The sequence below is a fragment of the Drosophila eugracilis genome, unplaced genomic scaffold (genome assembly GCF_018153835.1).
Source record: "Drosophila eugracilis isolate 14026-0451.02 unplaced genomic scaffold, ASM1815383v1 contig_649, whole genome shotgun sequence".
Classification (NCBI taxonomy): Eukaryota; Metazoa; Arthropoda; class Insecta; order Diptera; family Drosophilidae; genus Drosophila; species Drosophila eugracilis.
In genome coordinates this window covers 1,482,100-1,503,379 of record NW_024573535.1, presented here as the reverse complement: position 1 = coordinate 1,503,379, position 21,280 = coordinate 1,482,100, and the positions used below count along the sequence as shown (strand labels likewise).

General features: G+C 42.5%; 3 protein-coding genes across 10 annotated transcripts in view; 1 reads left to right on the top strand and 2 right to left on the bottom strand.

The window, feature by feature from the left end:
* The window catches only part of LOC108109673, a 41,338-nt gene extending 22,478 nt beyond the window's left edge, over positions 1 to 18,860 (top strand). For 3 of the 6 annotated variants that reach the window (XM_017218256.2, XM_017218257.2, XM_017218258.2), the window contains 11 exons: positions 347 to 870; positions 10,090 to 10,827; positions 10,891 to 11,189; positions 11,266 to 11,340; positions 11,823 to 12,306; positions 12,368 to 12,467; positions 12,532 to 12,630; positions 12,694 to 13,044; positions 13,118 to 14,086; positions 14,146 to 15,058; positions 15,122 to 18,860. In XM_017218256.2, coding sequence (XP_017073745.1) covers positions 347 to 870; positions 10,090 to 10,827; positions 10,891 to 11,189; positions 11,266 to 11,340; positions 11,823 to 12,306; positions 12,368 to 12,467; positions 12,532 to 12,630; positions 12,694 to 13,044; positions 13,118 to 14,086; positions 14,146 to 15,058; positions 15,122 to 16,599 — 6,030 coding nt within the window. In that variant the 3' untranslated portion in view covers positions 16,600 to 18,860. The remainder of the gene's footprint in view (positions 1 to 346; positions 871 to 10,089; positions 10,828 to 10,890; positions 11,190 to 11,265; positions 11,341 to 11,822; positions 12,307 to 12,367; positions 12,468 to 12,531; positions 12,631 to 12,693; positions 13,045 to 13,117; positions 14,087 to 14,145; positions 15,059 to 15,121) is intronic. The other 3 variants (XM_041819378.1, XM_041819380.1, XM_041819377.1) reach the window with 3 other exon arrangements.
* On the bottom strand, positions 1,288 to 2,649 carry LOC108109675. Of its 2 annotated transcripts, none has more exons than XM_017218263.2 (2): positions 1,605 to 2,649; positions 1,288 to 1,540 (listed from the first exon to the last, which is right to left on the bottom strand). In XM_017218263.2, the coding sequence occupies exon 2, from the start codon at positions 1,523 to 1,525 to the stop codon at positions 1,349 to 1,351; it is 177 nt and encodes a 58-aa protein (XP_017073752.1). In that variant the 5' UTR covers positions 1,526 to 1,540; positions 1,605 to 2,649; the 3' UTR covers positions 1,288 to 1,348. The 2 variants fall into 2 exon arrangements, with proteins under 2 accessions (XP_017073752.1, XP_017073751.1); XM_017218262.2 differs by having other exon boundaries at positions 1,612 to 2,478.
* LOC108109676 (glutathione S-transferase theta-1) lies at positions 18,828 to 20,801 on the bottom strand. 2 transcript variants are annotated; one of them, XM_017218265.2, is made up of 4 exons: positions 20,682 to 20,801; positions 19,895 to 20,041; positions 19,165 to 19,587; positions 18,828 to 19,094 (listed from the first exon to the last, which is right to left on the bottom strand). In XM_017218265.2, the coding sequence occupies exons 1-4, from the start codon at positions 20,764 to 20,766 to the stop codon at positions 18,949 to 18,951; spliced, it is 801 nt and encodes a 266-aa protein (XP_017073754.1). In that variant the 5' UTR covers positions 20,767 to 20,801; the 3' UTR covers positions 18,828 to 18,948. The 2 variants fall into 2 exon arrangements, with proteins under 2 accessions (XP_017073754.1, XP_017073755.1); XM_017218266.2 differs by lacking the exon at positions 20,682 to 20,801 and adding an exon at positions 20,169 to 20,189.
* Positions 20,802 to 21,280: the final 479 nt, after the last annotated feature.

Genomic DNA, 21,280 nt, shown 5'->3' with positions numbered 1-21,280 from the left:
TATTATTTTTTTAAACAAATGTGGCGAAAATTGGTAAATAAACGATAGCTTTCTGTGAACTCGACACATTTGCCCTTAACCAGTGATTAATAAGAGTGATTAATGATCTGTTTTTAAGGCAGTAATAAGGCATTTAGAAAGCAATGACAAGTTAATTAATACCAAGCTAAGGGAGTTGGGCTGTCTCTGTGATATTGAGATTACTTGTTTACGATTTAAGTTTGAAATGGCTTTAAAACTAGTAATCGAGTATGTGACTCTTATTGAAATACACCCACTGTATAATTTGTTGTATTATATTATCATCTCTAACTTGTTTTCATTCATTTTTGTTGCTTTTTTACAGCACTATACGAGCATTGCCCACACGCCGGAGTCGAATCGCCTGACCATGTCGACGCACTCGCCCTCGCTGCTGGCCAACGGCTCCCACAAGACCACATTTCCAGCAGCAACACAACAAGCAGCAGTAGTTGCAGCACCATCGCAGCAACATCAGCAGCATCATCAGCAGCAACAGTTGATCTCATATCCCGCTGTTGCAGCCGTGACCACCACATCGCCGGCAGGATCGCCGCACTCGCATCCCAACTCCCATCATGCACCATCCCTGCACGGAGGCAGTCGATCGGGCAGCATTACCAGCACGGCCAGCGCAGGCATTACTATCCTGAGTCACCAGTTCTACCCACAGCAACAGCAGCATCAGCAACAGCAGCAGCAACAGCAACAGCAACATCGTCATCCGGCGCTGACTGGCGGCAGCAGCAGCATCGATTTCGGGGACATGGCACATGGACTGCGGCAACATCAGCAGCAACAGCAGCAACATCTCTACCAGCAGCAGCAACATCATCATCAGTTCATGCGGTAAGTCAACAAAATAAATGAGCTCACCTTGGCGAACGACGAACGGCAATTGACGTCACACACGATGGCAATTACAGCGGATTTTCGGATTTCGAATTTCGGAAAAACAAAAAATAGCACACAATTTTACACCGCTTTGAGATCTACAAACAAAATTCAGTGTCTTTATGCCAACTTGCAGTTATTAAATTAAACATATGAAAGGGTTTTGAGAAGATTTAGTTTGATTGAATTAAATAATAACTTTTTGAGAAAGGAGTATTAATACTACGAACTTAAATAAGATGCCAAGAATATAAACCTCAGTAGCCCTTTCATATTTGACATATCTATGAACAAATTCAAGAAGCCAAAATGTGAATTTTCTTTTTCAATCTAACCAAAACCAAAAACCACAAATGACGAGACAAGTAGATATAGATTAATTGTTTGCTTTGATCAAACAAAATTTAATTTAAGTGCATGACTAACAAGAAAATTAGATGCCAGAGGAGGGCAGGATCTCGAAACCGTCCAGGTACTTGGCCAGGGGTACGGCCAAGGAGAATAGTCCGTAGCTCTTGATAAAGGTCCAGCAGAAGTGATCGTTGTAGATGATCGTCAAGGAAGAACGCACCATTCGCAGCAGCCGAAGCGTTTTGTTTTTCTCAGCCATTATTGCGCTAGAGAACTACCCGAGAATAGTGAGAAACCGAAATGATTAACCGATAATGTTAGATGAGGGGAAAACTCACAACTTACACTCGATTCAACGGGGAAAGAAAGTTAAACTTTACTGATTTTTTTCCAATAAATAAAACTTCACAGAAATTCAGACGTGTGTGCTCTCTAAAAACTGAAACAGAACTGAGATCCTTCGACTCGACTAGTAAGCACTAAAATCTAGGGCAACTACCTTTAAAAGTTAACACAATGACTCGAAAATTGAGCCTACTTGTGATGGAAATTATTAATAACATCAAGCTTTCTTTATTTGAGGTGAAAATGCAGTTTGCTCCACTGTCCAGTGGCGATCTGTTGTGATTTATGGTGGCAAAAGTTGAGAGGCAGTCAGTCTTCTCTCCTGTCTTTAATAGCATATGCATATAGTATATAGCATGCAGTATCTGTGTATGCATATTGCACATTATTTCACTTTCATTGCCAAAAAAAAAAAAAAAAAAAGAAGAAACAAAATCAACGAAATAAATAAGTGAAAACCCAATATTCAAAATTGGAAACGAGAAATGCCGAACGATTAAAAGAGGGGGTGGCTGTGAGAGGAAGGAAGAGCTGCAAATGAAAATTGAAAATGAAAATGGCAGAGATGGAAATTAAGCTGATGAACTAAATGACATTAACTAACCGCATAATGAACAGCGACTGGCAACGAACAATGCTCATAATTAAAAACAATTGTAAGCGAACTCTGTGCGAAAGGTTTTCCAGCCCCTCGAGGCTTTTTCGCTGTGTTTTCATTCGATCTCTGGTATTACGTTTGAGTTTTTGGGCTCTTTTTAAAACTACACTTTATATGTAAAGTAGTTTAAGTTAATGTTCCTATAGTTTTCTTTTTGTTTTATCAATTATTTGGCAGATTTTCCTGCATATTTGCCAAATGAACTTAATTTCAACTGTCGGCTGCCCGCCCTTCTGGTGGTCATTAATTTTTAGGTGAATAGAGACAATGATGACCCATCGCCCATCCATCTCCCATTTATCTATCTTTCTCAGCATTCGAGTCTATAATAAAACATATAGACCCAGAATCGGCAGACGAATGAATATTGGTCGCCATTGTGGCTACGCTGGGGCCTTTTCGGTGATTTCATCCTCATTTCCCCGCAGAGCCCCACTCCATGGCCCATCTCATCTGGCCTGGCTGGCGTTCTCATTTCGTACATTCCTCATTTCAGTCTCAGTCTCATTTCATTCATCGCCCGTCTCCCGCTTAAATTTCCATGCATATTTGTCATTGTTTTGCGTCTGTCTGTTCTGAATGAAAATTATTTTCCATATATTTCCCGCTGTCTGTATGGGGATGTGCAAAAATTATTTATTATTTCGTATTCTATAAAAAGTTCATGTGACGTCAGCGTAGAGATATTACATATAAATAAGTAAGTGTTTCCCTCTTCCTTCCATTTACCCCGACTTTTCCAAAGGTCAAATGCTAGAAATAGTTAAGGATTCTTATTTTTGGAGTGCTCAGGTTGAAGTTGAAATTGATAGGAAAAGTGAAAAACAAAAAAAAGGAAAGGGAAAGACCATTAGTTTAATTAGATTTTGTGGTTAAAAAAAAAACAAATGCAAGCAGTTATTTTATTATCTTTCTTTGTTTACAATTTCTCTTATTCTTTTTGGAAAGTTTGTCACGTTTTCCAGTTGGCTGCATGTGCAATTTTCAAATTACGTGAGTTGGATTGGGCCAACTTTGGTGAGCATCTGGAGAACTGTCAGTCGAGGGTATTGGTGGTACTCGTATACTACTATATACACGTCTTCCGTTTCCATTGACCAACTGGAAATTTCCCCCACAACAGACAAATCTTTTAATTGTTAGATAACTTCGGAAAACGGACAGCCAGACCCATGGAGTGATTGATTATTGATTGCTTTTCATGTGAACACTGCTGGTTACCTAATTTACAATGGCAGAATAATGAGTAGGGCCGAAAATTGAAGTTGCCTAAAGATTCCAAGGTTTTCCGCTATTGAGAAAGTGCAAGTTTTTGTGCAACTTCTGCGTTGAAGTCTCTTTTTTTTAGAGGCTAAACCTTGCTAAAAGCCTCGAGGCATATGTTTCTGCAACCGCATAAATTATTGAGAATTATTTTAATATTCCAAACGCAATACCGCACATTTTTCAACACACACACACACACATACCCCCTACGGTCGCATTGCGTATACGCAGCGTTGCTGCACATGAATATGAATAAATAAATCAATTATTGTACAGTAACAACAACCCATTGACTAATCGGGCTGGAAAAAATATTAAATAAATAACCGCATAACTTTATGCACACTCACACACTTACAACGGGCGGGTGTAAATGGACACCAAGCAACACCTCGCAACAATAACAATAACAATAAATTTGTTGAACTGCAAAGCAAAGGCGAATATTTGCCCCATTGTTAAATGATTACGATAAATTTAATTGAATTTTGTATGCCAGCAAAGAATGGGAAGGGAATAATGCCTTCAATTCCCGCAGACATCAAGTCCTCGTTTTCCGTTTCCCTCTTCTCGCTTCTCGCTCTCCTCTAGCCCCTCTCTCTCTTTGGGCGAACGCCAGATTTATCTTTTCGAGATTAAGATGGAAATTGAGACGACTCAGATTGAGTTTGAGTTGATCTCGCGACTCGGCGGGCGGCGGCTTTATGTAAATTAATGACTACTCCAGGCATTCCAAACATGCCACTGTCTTGATATGCATGCACTGCAAAAAATATGTAGTATAAGTTTACCTAAAGGCTTTTACTTGCCTACATTTTGGCCCTCATTTGATCGATCGATTGATTGATCGTCGGACTGATGGATTGATTGATTGATGACTGGCGAAAAATATGTCATCGGAAATGCAAAACTCAAATTTTGGTGCGTGGCATTGCGCTTGCACAGTGGTTAGAGATTTTTACTTTGAAGTTTACAAAAATATTTAAATATTTGTTGGGAAAAGATGTCAATTTTTACTAATTTTGTTGATTGGTTTTTTAAGATATCTAAAAGCCTTTTCATGTTTATTAATTATTTTATTATGAAGCAAAGAAATGGGTTGTCCCACTGTGCATTGTGCAAATTTAACTACTTTGCTTTGACAATTACGTATACGCCCTGCGGTCGGGTGGAATGCTCTCTCTCTGTTTATTCCCCTCCGCCCACTCGGAAAATAAATAAACAAGGCAAGGTTAGTAGCAGGGCAGGGGGTTGGTAAGGGAAAGGGTGGAGTATGGGGCACGGGGTGTGGGGTGTGGGGTTATATATTTGGTCAGTCGGTGACTGATAGTGATATAGTGGTTCCCACTCGCTCCCTTTCGCCTGTCCTGCGCGAACTGTGGGCAGCTCCCTTCGCCCACTGACCGCCCCTCACTTCTTTTTTATTTGTTTATCTATTTATTGGTTATAAAATACAGTGGGCACTGGCATTTGAGAGTTAAGGGGTGTTCAAAATACTTAATGTTATATCATAAAGTTGAAGTTTATTCAACTTTCAGTTTTCAACTGCAATTTCCAGAGAGTTTACCCACAAAAAATATTAAAACTATTTACAAAATTTTAAAGTATTTAACAAAACAATAAGAAATGTTATCTTTTTGAATAAATAATTTGTAATTATCAAGAATTTTGCATATTTAAGAGGTTAACTTCCGTACTTTCTGCTCAAAAAAATTGTTTAGACGTCTTAAAAAGGATATGCAAAGTGTATAAAAAGAATTCCAGCTCACCTTCAGAGTGATCACTGTTTGGAAATAATAATAAAAAAAAAAGGGGGATCATGCGAGAGGAGAGCATCGGTCGGTGGGTCGTTCGCCATTCGGTCGCTGCCCACTCAATGGGTCTCTTTCAATTGCTGAGCCTCTGCCGCTCTTTAATACAAATTTCATACATGCATACAAAGCCAATTTTTGCTGTGTTTTGTTGTGCCTTCTTTTTTGTACTTTTGTATTTTTTTTCCTCCTTTTTTTTTTTTTTTTTTTTTTTTGTTATATTTATTTTAGTTTAGTCGCATGGACTTGCCGTAGTACTTTAGTTTAGTTGACGATGGCGAGCGGTTCGCGCAGATTTCAGATTTTGTGATACGCGGCAAAACGAAGTTTTTTGTAATTTTAATTTATTTATTAGCATATCTTTTAGGGAATCGTGAGTTAGTTTTGTGTCTTATGTTTTGTGATGGAGCCATAGCTTTGCTCTGAAAAACCCATACACTGCCAGAGAAAATGTATACCCTGCCCTATCATGGCGGCAAAAAGCCGATGCTTATACACATGAAAATGATACGTTTCGAGATCGATACCAGTAATGAAAACAACAGGTTAATTGCCCATTTTTTCTATCATTAAGTTGTGTTTTTTTTTCTTCTGTGTTTCGCTCTCTTTTAATGATAAAGTGTGAAGTAAAAGCCAAGCAATCTGAGAACAAGAAACCACAATTTGCAGAGACCTTGTCCGAAAAAAAAACGTACATTAGATCAAGAGTTCAAGTGCTTTCAATGAGGAGGCGAAGATCAAAGCCACCAAAGCGACTCCCTCGCCAAAAACTCTTTGGAAAACAAAGCCCACAATGAACGTGACTTGTGCTAGGGCTTGCCTTCGCCCTTGAAAAGGTTGCGATCGATGAGGTCCATCAGTTCGGAAGGGAAAAACAAAGTTGAATGTGTTAGGAAGGAAGGGATAGGGATTTCGTTTATATTCATAAAGAACAGAGTGACTATTTGATCAGTTTTAACATATTCCGTGGAGAGAATACTTAATAAGAATTACTTATTAAATCATAGAATATTATGTTTTTTAAGATTTATTCAAAGATTTATTATTTTTGAAACACATTGCAAACCTATTTGCAGTTTGAAATTCTCAAGACTTTCTGCACTTAAAGTTAAAAACCAAAAGAAAATTTTATAACAAAAATATATATAATGTTAAAGAGACATGCTTAATTCTTCTTCGATTTTAAGTGTTTGGTTAAAAAAACAGGAAACAATACTGCAAACAAATTTAATATTAAATATCTAGTAGGTGAAAATCGTGGATTTAGCGGAAATCACACACTGCGAGAAAAGAGAGTGGGTGTTTTTTTTGCGCTTGCTGTGAAGGCTTCTCCCTCTCTGTATGTCTGCCTCTTTGGCCATCTCGCTCTACTGCTCCCTGCGGCTTTTGACGCTTATCAAATGTGTCAACAGTTTTTTATTTATGACTTGTTAATTGCAAAGAGTCGCCAGAGTTGGCAAAACGCAAATCGGAGAACAAAAAATAATACAAAATGTGCCCACAGTGCATACAACGAGCGGACAATAAAAGCGCGAAATTCCGCACAGTGAAAGGGAGAGAGCTTATAGATATATATATATATATATAGATATAGATACGACTAATTCGCTGGCCGCCTTTTATCGATATGCACCAACAATATGCGATATATGTACATATAAATATATATATATATATATATATATGGGGGTGATAAGGGCTTTCGGGTGATGAATCAAATCGAATTGAATTGTATGCGAGTCACTTGTGTCAAAGCTTTTCTGCATCGTACACATATGCACTGTGAGAAATTTGAAATAAGTTTAACTTTTTGGATGTACCAAATATTAGTTATTAATACTAAGCTAAAAACCCAAACAATGTGGGTTTGAATGATAAATTCACTTTGCCACCATTTGCTTTTTCCCAACTTTTTCTCAAAGTGTAGAACCTATATATCGAATATTATATATAGAGCTTATGCATAGATAATAATGCCACTGAATACGCTCTCGCACACCAATAATAACACATTCATTTGCTGGGGACACGCGCTCCTGATCCCAAGTCTTTTCTCTTTCCTCTTTTTGCCATTGCTACCTGCTCTGCCACTGCACAGTGGGACAAACTCTGACTTGCTCTGGGTTATAAAAATGATGGCAAAAATACTTCACTATTTGAATACATAAATTTATAATGATATTTTGAATAGTTTTTAAATAATATATTTTTTGGTTTTTAATTTCATTTTCCAGCCTATTCCATAGAAATTATTTTTATGAACATTATGAAGTTGCCATGTCAGTTACTCATATTATCAAAAACATTATACAAAATTGATATAACAACAAAAGATAATAATAGTTGGAAATTAAACCGAAAACTTCATACTTTGCCCACTGTGCGCTGAAAGCTAGGCAATGGAAATATGGAAGTGCGAATATGTGTGCGTTTCCTTTATTCTGCGACCTGTGAAATATGATCCAGGGTTATGGAAGGGGGCGGGCGACAGGTAGTAGAAGAGAGTAGGGCCATCTATTCATTACCTTTTGACCTTGACAGTCTGCCGGGCTTTTGAGCCTCGAGTGTGGGAAAGGCTTTTAAAAGCGAATTGAATTAACCATCCTGGCACACACTTACAAACACACATACACATACACTGTCATTTACCATACTATTTTTAGCTTTGAACTTTCATTTGACAATCTCAGTCAGAGGCAGAGGCTGAGGTGGTTAGGGATAGGAATATAGGATGTAGGCTGCAGGCTGCAGGATATGGAAGGCCAGGAAATGGAGACATAGTTAAACTAATTTGCCATTTCTAGTGGCACCGCAACCGAGAGGCTAAAACTCGATACGCAAATGCCACTTCTTTGTCCGCCGCATGGAAACTTAATTAATCGAGCTGCTCTCAGCCACTTAAACTATGGCCCAAATCTAATTTGTTTTGTTTTCCTGCCAGCCAGCCAGCCAGCGTGCCTGTTGCCTTTGCTTTATTGAGTGCCCACTGTAGGTGGTGGTGGAAACACAGCAACAACAACAACAACCAACGACACAGAAAAATGCCCAAAACCGGTCCACAATTTGACATTTCCACATTTTCACATATCACAAAAGGCTTTTAGCCATGAACTTATACATATCTACTTGACATTCATGTCAATTAGGGATGTCAGCGGAAAATGCAGAAAATTTTTGACAAACGCGTGGGCATAATTGCAAGTTCAAGTTCATTCATAAATATTTTATAGATTTTTCATCAGCTTGTTAGGCTTCAGAATGCCAATTTCATAGTTAAGAGATTTTTCTATGCAGATTGAGATTGATATATAGCTCATAATTATGATTTTTTAACAAATTCAAGATTTGCCATTTAAGTAGGGAAAACTCTTTGAATGGGCGGTCACTGCTTGTTGCGCAAGTTGGAAAAGTAAAACTTTTTCCTGCTGAGCTGAATATGTAAAACGCATTGTTTAGCTTCCTAATTTCCCTCCCGCTCGGTTGGTCATGGTTGGGTGCGAACAAAACTCCGATTCATTGTATTCACACAAAAGTTAGCATCTAGCAATGACAGTTATAAATTAGATCAGCAGTGAAGAAAGTAGAGTTATGAAAACTGTTTTATAATGTAAAATTAAAGAGTTTCAGCCCTAGTCTGACTTTGACTAGTCTTACCACTGAATCCCAACTTTCTTAGTGATGCTGCTGATTGGTTGATTTTAAGGCTACCAAACGGAAGCAAAAATAAACTCGATTTAAGTCCAATAATTGAGTGTTTTTGAAGGAATAAGAATAGCAGTTAGCTATAGATTCGTTTTCCGCAAAATAGGGAATGGAATTTGACTAAAAGTCCGATGATCGTGATCAGCATAGGCAAACGCGAATATTGCGCATGCGCAGAGTGTGACGACAGCGAAGGGGACGCTCATTGAGTGACTGATAAACTGATGATGGCACGTGCCATCAAAAAGTGGGAGGTACTGCTTTTGGCCGTTTGCCAATTTGGAGCTACTGCGTCTGTCTATACGCCACCGCCGCCGCCGCCGCCGCCGCCGTCGCTGCTGCTGATTCAATTGACAAATATTTTTGTTTTGCTAAAAAATTAACAGGCCACAAACAAACGTCTAGATCCGCCAACAGAAGCACTTTTGCTCGATTACCGCCAGGCAAATAGAAAGGCATTCCGTCGATTTGAGTGGCTCAACCTTTGTTTGCCAGTGTAAATAGTGAAAATTACATTAATTCGCTTAGTATATCAATGAGATTGTGTTTTCTTTTGATCCCAGTTGAAAGTTTTCTTGGTAAAAACACCGCCAAGTTTGGCTTTTAGATATATCTTCTATAAAGTGGCCGTAAAGCTATGCTGCATGGCTTGGAGCAAATTGGCTGCTACACTTTGCCAAAGTTTAGGTATTTGAAGTTAAATTGTGGTTTTATTATTATAAATTAATCAATACTTTGAGGCTAGACAGCTTTCATAGAATGTTTTTAAGTTTTAGAAACGAAAGTATAATTTTACTGGACATATCTATATCAAAAACCATTAATTAAGCCATACTATATAGTATTTATCATATGACGTCAAAACCTTAATTTCTTAATAACCGAATAGTGTTTGGTATGTCTATAGCTATTGGAATATAGCAATATAGATTCCTAATAAATCTGATAAAAAAAAACAAAGATAACAGAATTTAAGTTTTAACTTTTTGTTTTTATCACATTAAATTCTTATCAAATATTTGTTTATTTTCGGTTTTACAGTGCCAATCAGCCGCCAAATTTAACAGTATTATCAGCCAGCTCGGCAACGAACACGCCCACACCCACGCCCACCGCCCGCCAGCCCAAATCCTCAACGGTCCTCAGTCAGGCATTGTATGCAGTCAGCGCGGAGCACAGTTCAGCTGCCGGATCTGGCTCGGGATCCCTTTCGGGTGGCAGTGAGAAAAGCGACCTGATGATCCGACTGCGTGAATCGATCAAGCAGAAGGAGGAGTTCCTCAAGTCGCCGGTGCCCGTCTCTCTGTCCTCCGCCTCCACCTCCTCGACCAACGGCAATCAAGCGCAATCCTCTTCGCCGGCACAGCAGCAGCATCTGCAGCAGCACCAACAGCTCTTCTTTCCCTCGCACACGCCGCCAGGTGGTGTGCAGGTAGTGGTGCCTCCACCACGCAGCCGCCATCAGGTGCTACTCAAGCAACAGCAGCAGCAGCAGCAACAGCAGCAGCAACAGCAACAGCAACAACAGCAGCAACATCATGTTCTTGGCTACGAGATGAGCTACCCCGGTGGCAAGCTAGTGCAGCGATCTTCCACGGCTCCCGGAAGTGTGAGCTACCACCACCAGCAGGTGCTCCACCAGCAACAGCAACAGCAGCAACATCACATCCACCAGCAGCAGCAGCAGCATCGCCAGGTGATGATCAACAACAATGCCAAGTATCCCAAGGATCTGGACTACTTTGAGACGTTGCAGGAGACAGGAGTCACCAATAAAGTGTAATTAAACTAAGATAGCTTACCCACTTACGATTACCTAATATACATTCTCCCAATCTACAGTTTCGAGCGCAAGTTGGTGTCGCACATGTCCAAGGGCTTTGATCCGTTCAAGCCGCTGTCGATCAACACCAGCGCCTTGGAGTCCTCCGCCAGCACATCGAGCACATCGACCACGACCACCGTGAAAAAGCAAAGTGTGCTGTACGAGTCCCTGCAGCAGCATCCGTTGGCCAAATACCATCAGACGCAGCACCAGACGACGACAACGACGGTGGATGGACAGACAAGCAGTCGGATGGAGCTGCACAAGGCGACGCTTGCGAATGCCACCATCGATCCGGTGCCAGTGGGATCCAGCAGTGAGTCAAGCCCTTGGATCTATCTTAAGTTTTGCTTAGTTACTAAACAATGATCGTATTTTTATATTTGGTGCAGAGTTTGTGGCGTTGCCGGATAAGCCGCCCGCGGGTTCCTCCGTTGCCACCTTGGCGGACATTGCCGAGAGCAGTGGTAGGTCCATAGTTGCCTTGCGTAGTTTCTATACTAAGGCTGTCCTTGCACTAAACTTGCTACCACCTAGCTAACTTGCCATGTTAAATTAAGCTTAAGATTTTTACATTTTTATTCCTTAGTTACTATGACTAAAATTAGATTTGAATTCTGCTGCGTAGAAAGCATGCTAGCTCCTGCAATTAACTTGAAAATATCAACCTATTACGAATAACGAGTTGTTCTTAATATTTAAAACCTAATTAAGAGCTTATAAAAATAGCAATGTCCAGCGAAATGGACACGCACACGACTTTTTAGATTGTTATTAGAAATTTTTATCAAGGTCCCGCAAAACGTAACAGCTTAAATTGGGAATATTTTTCACACATACATAGAGAGTCCTCCGCACTAACGCACTCGGGGGGCCGGACTTAAATATTTTATTAAGTTTGTGGATGATATAAGCCGATAATCCATTTATTTTTTCGCCATATTTACAGCGGCAACCCTTGCGGACTGTACGGTGGGAAGCGGCAACGTTGTGCGGCGCTGCAAGCCATTATCCTCCAGCTCCTTTGACGAAGGCAAACCGATGCGTAGGATCTCCTATCTGAGGGCCACCAACAATGAGGCCGACTTCAATGCGGAGGCAGCAACGGGCGGAGGGAATGCCGCAGCGGCAGGATCATCAGCATCTGCTTTGGCATCCGTTCCAGCAGCTGCATCTGCATCTGCATCTGCATCTTCTTCATCCGGTCCAGCACCTGCACCCCTACCTATTTCGATCCCCATTCCGGAGGCTGCTGTCGTAGAGCCGCAGAAGACGAAATCCCTGGTGGAGGAGCATCCCGATCCCACCTACGATGTGATTGGAGGCACTGGCGGAGGCCATGAGTTTATCGAGACGCCAAACGGCCTGGAGGATGTGCGTCTATCAGCCCATGGGAGTCGCAGGGCCTCCATGACCAGCGACATGCGAAGCAGGTAACTTAGTTAATGTTATATTTGATAACTGGATTAGGAATATGTTTTTATTATTTAACAGCATCCACATTGATGCCGAGTTGAATGGCAAGTATGTGCCCAACGAACTGGAGGCCTTCGAAACGGAGATTGAGATCAAGTCCTCTTGCATCAATGGAAAGGTTGGTGGTCATCTTCACAGTCTAGCCAAAATATCTTCATTTTTATCTATCATTCCATTCACAGCGCATGTCCGAGTACCGATCGTGGCGTCAGGTGAAGCTGGAGATCAAGGGCGATCTGCTGCGCATCTACTCAGGCCGTCATGCCAAATCGGAGCACAATGTACGGGTATATCAATGGAATTATCCAAGTCTGATCAACTAATAACCATTTTCTCTACTTCAGGTGATAGAACTCGATATTAGAAACTTTAAGTTCTTCGACGAGTCGATGGATAAGAAGAAGTATTTGATCCGCATGCAGTCGAAGCCTTCGCCCAGTGGCGCCCATTTGGCCTCGCTGGGTAATGAGTTGAATCTGGACGAGGGTCACGAGAAGCTCCTGACCTCCTCAGGCAGCAGCAGTGCAAATGAGCCCACTGCCAACTCAGGCTCGGCCCTGAGCGCATCCACCTCCTCGTCCACATGCAGTAGCGTTCCATACACGGAAATCCTATTCAAGACCAAGAGCAGCAACGAGATGAAGCGTCTCTTCGGACTGCTTCAGTGGAAGGACAGTCTCAACTACGACGATAACGTGAGTGCCCACTCTGAGGCCACATAATCTGAAAACCATCCATATTAACTATTTTCAAATATATACCCAACAGGAGCATCAGCAACAGGGCAAGCAATTGGCGGAACCGCAGAAAACAGTGGCCAGCGCCAGCTACCTGGACGACGCCCAAGGCGGAGCAGCTGCAGCAGACAGTTCTCCATTGAGCTCGCACTCGGGTGGCATTGTAGAGGCTAGTGGCGTTCATCATCATGTTTCTGCCCTGCCAGCGGCTGCTGCTATTGTGGCGGCAACCAGTGACTCTATATCGCCGGTAATGAAGGCCAGAAAGTCGTCTTCGCACAAGCATATACCCGATAAGGACCTGGGATCGCCCAAATCAAAGAACTGGAAGGATTTGCTTTTCCGCCGTGGCGGTAGTGGCAGCGGTGGTGTGTCCCATAATGACTTGGCCTCTCCATCCGCCTGCGCAGCCAAGCAAATCGGTTCCATTGGCGTTCCCCTGCGCAGCTGTCCCATGTCAAAGGTCAACGCGTATGTACCACATTTAGTAGAGGTGTGCACGAACATTGTGGAGACGAAGGGCCTGGGCGTAATCGGCATCTATCGTATACCCGGCAACAAGGCGGCCATATCAGAGCTATCCGAACTGGTCAATACTAAGGACTTCCAGTTCGAGAGCTGTGCCACCGATGACCGTTGGGAGGATGTGAATGTGGTGAGCAGTTTGCTCAAGCTGTTCATTCGCAGTCTGCCGGATGCCTTGATGCCGGCCAGCTACTACATAAACTTCATAGAGGCGGACAAAAAGTTTGGCCTGGAAAGGATTGTCCTGCTGCGTGAGATTGTGGAGTCGCTGCCACGACATCCCTACGAGACAATGAAGCATTTGATTCGGCATTTGTGCCGAGTGAGCGGCAATTGCGAGGTGAATCGCATGGAGCCTAAGAATCTGGCCATTATCTTCGGGCCCTCGATAATCAGGACGCCGAACGATACTTTGGAAACGGCGGTCAAGGACATGAAGCATCAGTGCCGCATTGTTGAGTTGCTGGTCACACAGGTAAGGATCTGGAAATTGCTCTGGTGAGCTTTTCTAATCCAAATATTAACCAATTCCAGTACGACTATTTCTTCGAGGGAGGCAGTCTGCCCGATTTGGCCGAGGTAAGTGGCGGCTCTGCCGCCGTGAGCGCCGCACAGCCGCAGCAACAGACGCAGGAGGACCAGACGAACATGCTGCTGCACAACCTTTCGAAGATCGAGCGTATCACCGAACGGGAAACCACGCGCACCTCCCGATTCATGCCCCAGCTGAGGCGAAAGACCCATGGCAAGCGCAGTGCCGTTAACTCGGACACGTACTCCGGCGAGAGTGTTCTGGTAAGCGGGAGCTCCTCCAATACCACAACCACCACCACCACCACCCACACCACAAGTAGCACAAGTAGTAGCAACACCATCACCACAACCATCAGTACCACCACCATCCAGCAGCGACGGGCGCAGCGCAAGGCTGTGCAGAGCATTTGCGACCAGGCTCTAATCCTGCTCCTGCCCACACCCGTTTCCTCCGTCTCTCTTCCCTTTCAGTCGCTGGACTACGCGAAGGTATCCGCTTCGGCCTCGGCATCCGCCAGCAGTACCGCCAGTACCTCGAGCAGCTCGACGCTCCACAGCGGTGGCAAGGCATCTGCCTCGTCCTCTTCAAGTTCCACCACCAAGTTCAGCTCCTCGTCCTCGTCAACATCTTCGACCACGGCAGTCGCCGTTTCTTCCTCCACCTCAGCGACTACTTCCAAGTTGTTGAGCGCCAATTTCAAGAAGCGCAGCACGGGAGGATTCCTGGGTTCGAGATCCTCACATCAGACGCGCAAAGCCAGCTTGGATGAGAAGGACTCGGGTCAGTCGTCTGGCAGTCTAGGTCACAGCTTGGGAGTGGGTCTGAATCTGGCCAAGGAGCAGCAGCGCAGTAGCGTGGACATATCGATTCTCCTAACGGACGACGATTCCAGCAGCAGGCTCAGCGATACGGGTAAGGATTGGATGCGGTGAGATGGGAGGCCTATATTTACACCTTCGTAACTCCTTTTGCCAGGTTCCATGTCGCTAACGACCATCACGGACACGCTGGATAGCAAGTTGCGTAATTTGCGCAGCGGCTCCGAGTCGAACGATGAGAACGGATCGCCCGAGTTTCCCAAGAACCGACGGCACACCTTGGGCCAACCACTGCACCTGCACTCTGAGAACATTCCGTATGCGGACGAGTCACCCGAGCGTCTGTTCCATCAGTTTTGCAATCCCCTGGACGCGGCCCCTTTGTCGTTGCACCTGAGCCGCTCCTGCACAGCCACCAATACAATTGGTGGCGATGAGAAGCCATCGAAACAGTCAGGCGGAGTTGCCCCACTGCCTCCAAGTTTGCTGAAGGCGGCGCATAAATTGCAGCACTCGGCCACGGTGCCCATTCATCAGGGAAGTTCTACGGCGCCGACGAGTGGTGCAGCCACACCCATTGGCACGCCCACTGGGAGCAGTGGCGCCGGTGCAATTCCCTCACGCAGCTCCTCGAGCAGTGTCACCACGCTAACCAAAAGCATGCATCCCAGATTCAGTAACTATATGAGCTACGAGAGGAGCAATGCGTCTGCTGGTGGAGCTGATAGGGCGGTGGGATCCGCTGGAGGAGCTGCCTCAGAAGACGATTCCGAGGGATCCACCACCAGCGATCCTAAGGAGAAGCTGCTGCTTGGAGAACGTCCGTCGCCGTCGTTTTTTCTCGAGCGCTACAACAAAAAGAGACGCGACCATCGGTTATTTCGGAGTGCCAGCTTCAATTGCCGGAACTACTCCACCCGGCACATGACGACACAATCATCCGGCGGAGGATCGGCGGGAGTATCGGGCGGAGTAGCTGGACCAGTGGCAGTGGGTGTGGCCTGTTGCCAGGCTTTGAGTGCCACGGGCTTGACAAAGGACGAGAAGACTGACATGAACTTGACCAAGAAACGCCAGATCCAGAACAAGCAGAATCGCTCCATTAAGCGGCGGCACACCGTGGGCGGACCACACGACTATTCCGCCAGCAATGGCAGCTGCTCGAATCACGCCTATGGTCACGATCTGGCGGCCATAAACTACAATCACCACAATCGGCACCATCAGCAGCAGTTGCTCAAACTGGGCAGCGCTTCATCCGGCGGCGGAGGCAATGGGGCAGCTGCGGCGGAGACGACGACCACCACAACAACCACTACCACCGTGCTGCGGCGCCTTGGAACAGGTCAAGCTGGCGCCGAAGCCAGTGTAGCATTGCCTGGATCTAGTTCGGGATCCAGCAGCAATAACAACAACTCGCCGCAAAGCGATGGCAGCAATGGCAACGGCGGTGGAGTGGCAGGAGTGGCCTCTGGTGCACCGCCATCTGGTGTGGTGGTGGGTGGCGGCGGCGTCAACAACAGCAGCGGCAGCAGCAGCAACAGCAGCAGCACCAGCACCACACCAGCTGGCAACGGGGATCAGGTCCTAGAAGTGGGCATACGCATCAAGAACTTGAACCGAGGTCGCTTCTAAAAATCTCGATCTCCAAAAACTAAACGTGGTTTAAACAGTCTGCTTAACTGAACTTTAAAGAACGCAGTTTAAACAAGAACTAAAGCGGCTTAAAACAGTCTACAAAATGAACATTATAAAGAAGCTGGTAAAAAGCGTAGTTATATATCATAATGCAGGTTGCTGCGATGAAACCACTGGTTAGATCCCACTTAAGAACCACAGTTTGCATGAGTATTAACAGGGTTTAATATAAAAACAAAAGCGTAACAAGAAGATATTTAACAATAGTCTGTTAAACACACAAAAGCAAAACACACATTTTAAAACCAAAAGTTTAAATGAATGTTAACCTGAGTAATGTTGCTAAAAAAAAGAAAAAAGCAGGATCCTAGTAGCAGAGTAGCCTGGCTTCAGCCCAGCTCTTGTAGTTTGTTTTACCAAAAGGGCCAAACTACGTTTAAATCCGATGAGTGTTTGGCTATGTAACTTGAAAAGAGCAAGAAAACTTGAAGCTACTTCGATTCTGTGAAGAATAGTCATCATAATCTATATTACTAAATATCTATATCAATGTGCAGTTGGGTCTTAAAAGTTAACCAAAAGGAATGTAAGAAAGCAGTTGATGGCAAAACAAATCAGAAGAGCAGTTAAAATACGTATTATCACATATTATATCACGATATATTTATATATTCATGTGCAGATGCCCAGGGAGTTGTGTCCAAAAACCTATGAAAACTGAAAACAAAATCCTATGAAAAACCAAGCAGACCAAGAAAGACCTGATAACCAAGTGGTGCATTCAAAATATTAAAGTTGGCAAAGATCCGAGATCGAATTGCTTAATGCACTGTAAAAAACAAAAAGAAGAGTCACAACTCCCAGGGAAAACAAATCTTAACAATGCAACGCAGAAGAAACAATCTTAGATGAAAACTAAACCGAGGGCAGGAAGAAAATTATTCGCACACACAAAATACACACAAAATAAATGGGAACCAAGCAAAGATCTGGGTGGAGACAGAGACAGAGAGAGACAGAGATATATATAGTGGGGGACAGAGAGAGATTATTATAAAGGGTGACAAAGAGAGAGAGAGAGAGAGGTAGAGGTAGAAAGAAAGAGAGAGAACTATTTTGTAAAACGTATACAACACAGAATACAGAAGAATCGCATAAATAACCACCTAATGTATAGGAACAATCGAAAGTGTCGCCTGTCCGGTCGTTTTGGACGAGTCCCTCAGACAACAAAGTTGTGTTAGGTCCTTGATAAGGATAATATTTTTTCGTTTAGTTGAGAGGTTTTTGTTTTGTTTTTCTTGTGTACCGGTGTACCTGCTGTAAAAAAAAAACAAAAAAAAAAGAGAAAAAAGGAGAAAATCCGTAGAGAAATCCCATTTTTGGTGCCTTAAATTATTTGCTTTAAATTCTGGAAAACCTATTTTTCTACCAAAAACATTTTAAACTTTTTTTTTTTTGATAAACAAATTTTTTTTAGAATGCAATTTTGGGCGGTGCTGCAGGATGTGCATGATATATATATATATATAGGTGCAGCTATAAAGCTATATAATAGAGATATATATTTATATTCCGCACACAAGCTGATGTCCTGGCAGGCGACCTAGAAGAAGGTTTGATCGATAGAGCGACTATATGTCTACCATATAACGCACGAGGAACGGCATAAATTTACATTTACATATATAATATTATATATTTTTGTGTAGTTTGTATATGATTTAAGTTTGTCAGAAACAAGAACGCATCAAGGTACATGCAAACATTAATGATTAAGCAATTAGATAGTAGTTGTATAGTATTCCTCCCATTTTTTTGCTGTATATACGATTTAATTTTTTTGATTTTATTCACGATTATAATTTAAAACACCGACCCCAACCCCAAATATGGATATATAAAGGATTATATATTTTTTACGCATTTTGTTTTGTTACCCGAAAGCAGAAACAAAAAAGATAAAAAGAAAGAAAGAAAGAAAGAAAGAAAGGTATATAGAAGGAACCCCAAGCGCGTAACGTTGCTATATAAATATTATGATTAACTAAAAACAATTTTTTGTTAGACTTTAGGTAGTTATTTTTTAAAAATTGTATTTTCTATTATACATGTATACATCTATAAATATTTTATTTGTATTATGATTTTTTTTCAAACAAAAATAAATGTGGATTTTCTATAATGCTATAAACGACGACACAATAAAAAGGAAACAACCAATATTAAGAATAAATTGTACAACTATAAACCAGAAACAAGTTGTTTTTTTTTTTATTTTCTAATATCTAATTCCCCAGCAATGATAATGATCTATGTACAGTATGGCCCGATGGATGGTGGAGCTTAGAGCTTAGCCTGTGGACCCGTTCCCGAAATCTTGTAGACGAACTCGTGGGCCACATCGTAGTGCGGATTGCAGCTTTGGCGGACTCTCTTCAGCCAGGCACGGATTTTGGGGTACTTGATCCTGACGTCATAGTCAGCCATGCCTAAGAGCCAAATTAAAGGTTAAAGTTTAAAAATCGTTTATTTTTCGAATATTTTTTTAGGGTAACTCACGTGTCTGTTCGATTTCGCAGGCTGCAAAGATGTCCGCCACGGTGAGAGTGGATCCGGTGAGAAAGTCTTTGCCCTCCAGCCAAACCTCCTCGACCACGTCGAGATTGCGCTCCATGTGCATGCGGAATGTCTCGATCTTGGCCTCGGAGGGAGTGCGTCCGGTAAGGAGCGGCTCCAGCCATACAGTGCGGAAGTACAAGGCGCATGTGAGCCGCAAGGACATGTGCTGCCACTCAAGGAACTCGTCCACGCGGCTCTGGTCCACAAAGTACTTGGGGTACAGGTGCTCCGGGATCTTTCCCTTGGCGCTTAAGTAGCGCAGAATGGCCACACTCTCTGCCAGCTTGTAGCCATTATCGTGGATGCAGGGCACGCGTTGGAAGCGGTTAATCTGCTGCTTGAAATCCTCGGTTAGGTGTTCACCTTGGGGGCAAAGACCGTGGTCAAGATAAGATTGCAACGCTTAACAGTGGGTCTGGGTGGGTTCATGGTTTTTAAAATGTAATCGTAGATGGGGACAAATCTTTTGGACTTTTGCAAAAAGGTCAACTTTTTTTTTAGAATTGATATGGGTTTAAAGTATTCTTAAAGGCATTGAAGAATAGATAATAGATATTACTAAGATAAGAAATTGACAAAAATAATAAATCAAACATCCATAAAGATTCCTCTACTAATCCTTAGACCAAGCAATGAGACCACCCTGACCAGTCATCGTGAATACCCTTACCATTCCGTAGAGCCACCACGCAGTCTTCAAAGGGCATGTTACTCAGCCGGAAGATAATGAACAACGCCCTCGAGGGCTGTGACATCAGGTCATAGTAGTAGCGAATCGGGGCCGACATCCTCAGGTTCGTTGTCTGCCTGCAGGGGACTGCAACACAAATTTTGCCATTACATTAGATTAGTAAACAAAAAGCCGCTGGTCCAAAGATCATCCTCGATGAAAGATGCATGAAAATGTAACTAAAATGTGTATGTTGAAAACCCATCGAACTCACCACAAACGCGGTCAGTGGACGACTGAGGCTAAACTATTGAGCTCCGACTCAGATCGGAATCGGAATCAGCTGGCTGGGCAGTTCTCAGAGAATTATGAAGAGCGAGCTTTACGCTGCGTAGTTTATCAACGAAAAGCTTTTCTGGCCAATAGTGATGAGCAATGGTGTGAAAATCGCTCAATGGATGTTTTTTAATTTTGGAAAAGGTATTAATGGTAGTAAAAGTGTTTCTAAATAATAAACTTTTCTTATATTTAAGACAGATGTGTTTCAAGCCTTTATTTCCCCAAGCTAATATTTTAATCTTAAAATGCTTTTTGCGAAATAGTTAAATATGAGTTTTAGCAAGTGCCTAATAATGAGCCACAGTTTTAGTTTACAATAAGAGGTCTATTAAGTCATATTATGAATTAAGTTTAAGTTCCTCTTAGCTTTGTCGTATTTAAATCTTGTTTATTTGTATAAAAAACAAATAACTTTCCTAATTTAAGTTAATGTGGAATTTCCACTTACCACTGGGATTTTGTACCTCCTCAAAGGCCAATCGCAGCTGATCCTCGTCATCGCAAAGTCCCAGTAAAGTTGCCAAAATCGACATAGCGAGATCCGAACTCCTCGGAGTGAGACTAGGGAATAAATTGAGTGCTGGCTGCATTTGGCTTATATATATATATATTCCCAAGTTGTGGATGCTCTCCGATCTGACTTAAAATTCGAATGCGACTGCGACTGCGAGTCTAACAAACAAAAATAGAAGAAAATAAACGCAAGGCGAAATTAACTCTCAAGATAAGGCGGGTTTCCCTCTTTTTGCCAAATACACTTTAAAAATATTAGAAACCAGTTTTAAAAGAAATCGAATAAATAAACTTGACTTTTTTAAAATTTTATTGTATAATAATATCGGAAACCAATAAATAGGAAATTATATACCTCTAATAGTTAATTTAATTGCCAATAATCTTAGCTTTTGAAATAATATTTTCGTTTAGTTTAGTAAACCATTCCAAAACTGTTTAAAAATTTATAAAAAATGTTAGAACCTTTATGCAGTTTGTGTGATGACCAATGCAAGTCCCAATGTGGCTGCAACTTAGTTAAGTCAAAGTTAC

Excerpts from the sequence above, each read along its gene's own strand:
- LOC108109676 (XM_017218265.2), bottom strand. The coding sequence starts at position 20,766 with ATGTCGATTTTGGCAACTTTACTGGGACTTTGCGATGACGAGGATCAG. Across the intron at positions 20,042-20,681 it reads GGAGGTACAAAATCCCAGTG|TCCCCTGCAGGCAGACAACG; the intron begins GTAAGTGGAAAT and ends TTTGTGTTGCAG. Across the intron at positions 19,095-19,164 it reads CTGCGAAATCGAACAGACAC|GCATGGCTGACTATGACGTC; the intron begins GTGAGTTACCCT and ends TTTGGCTCTTAG.
- LOC108109675 (XM_017218263.2), bottom strand. The coding sequence starts at position 1,525 with ATGGCTGAGAAAAACAAAACGCTTCGGCTGCTGCGAATGGTGCGTTCT.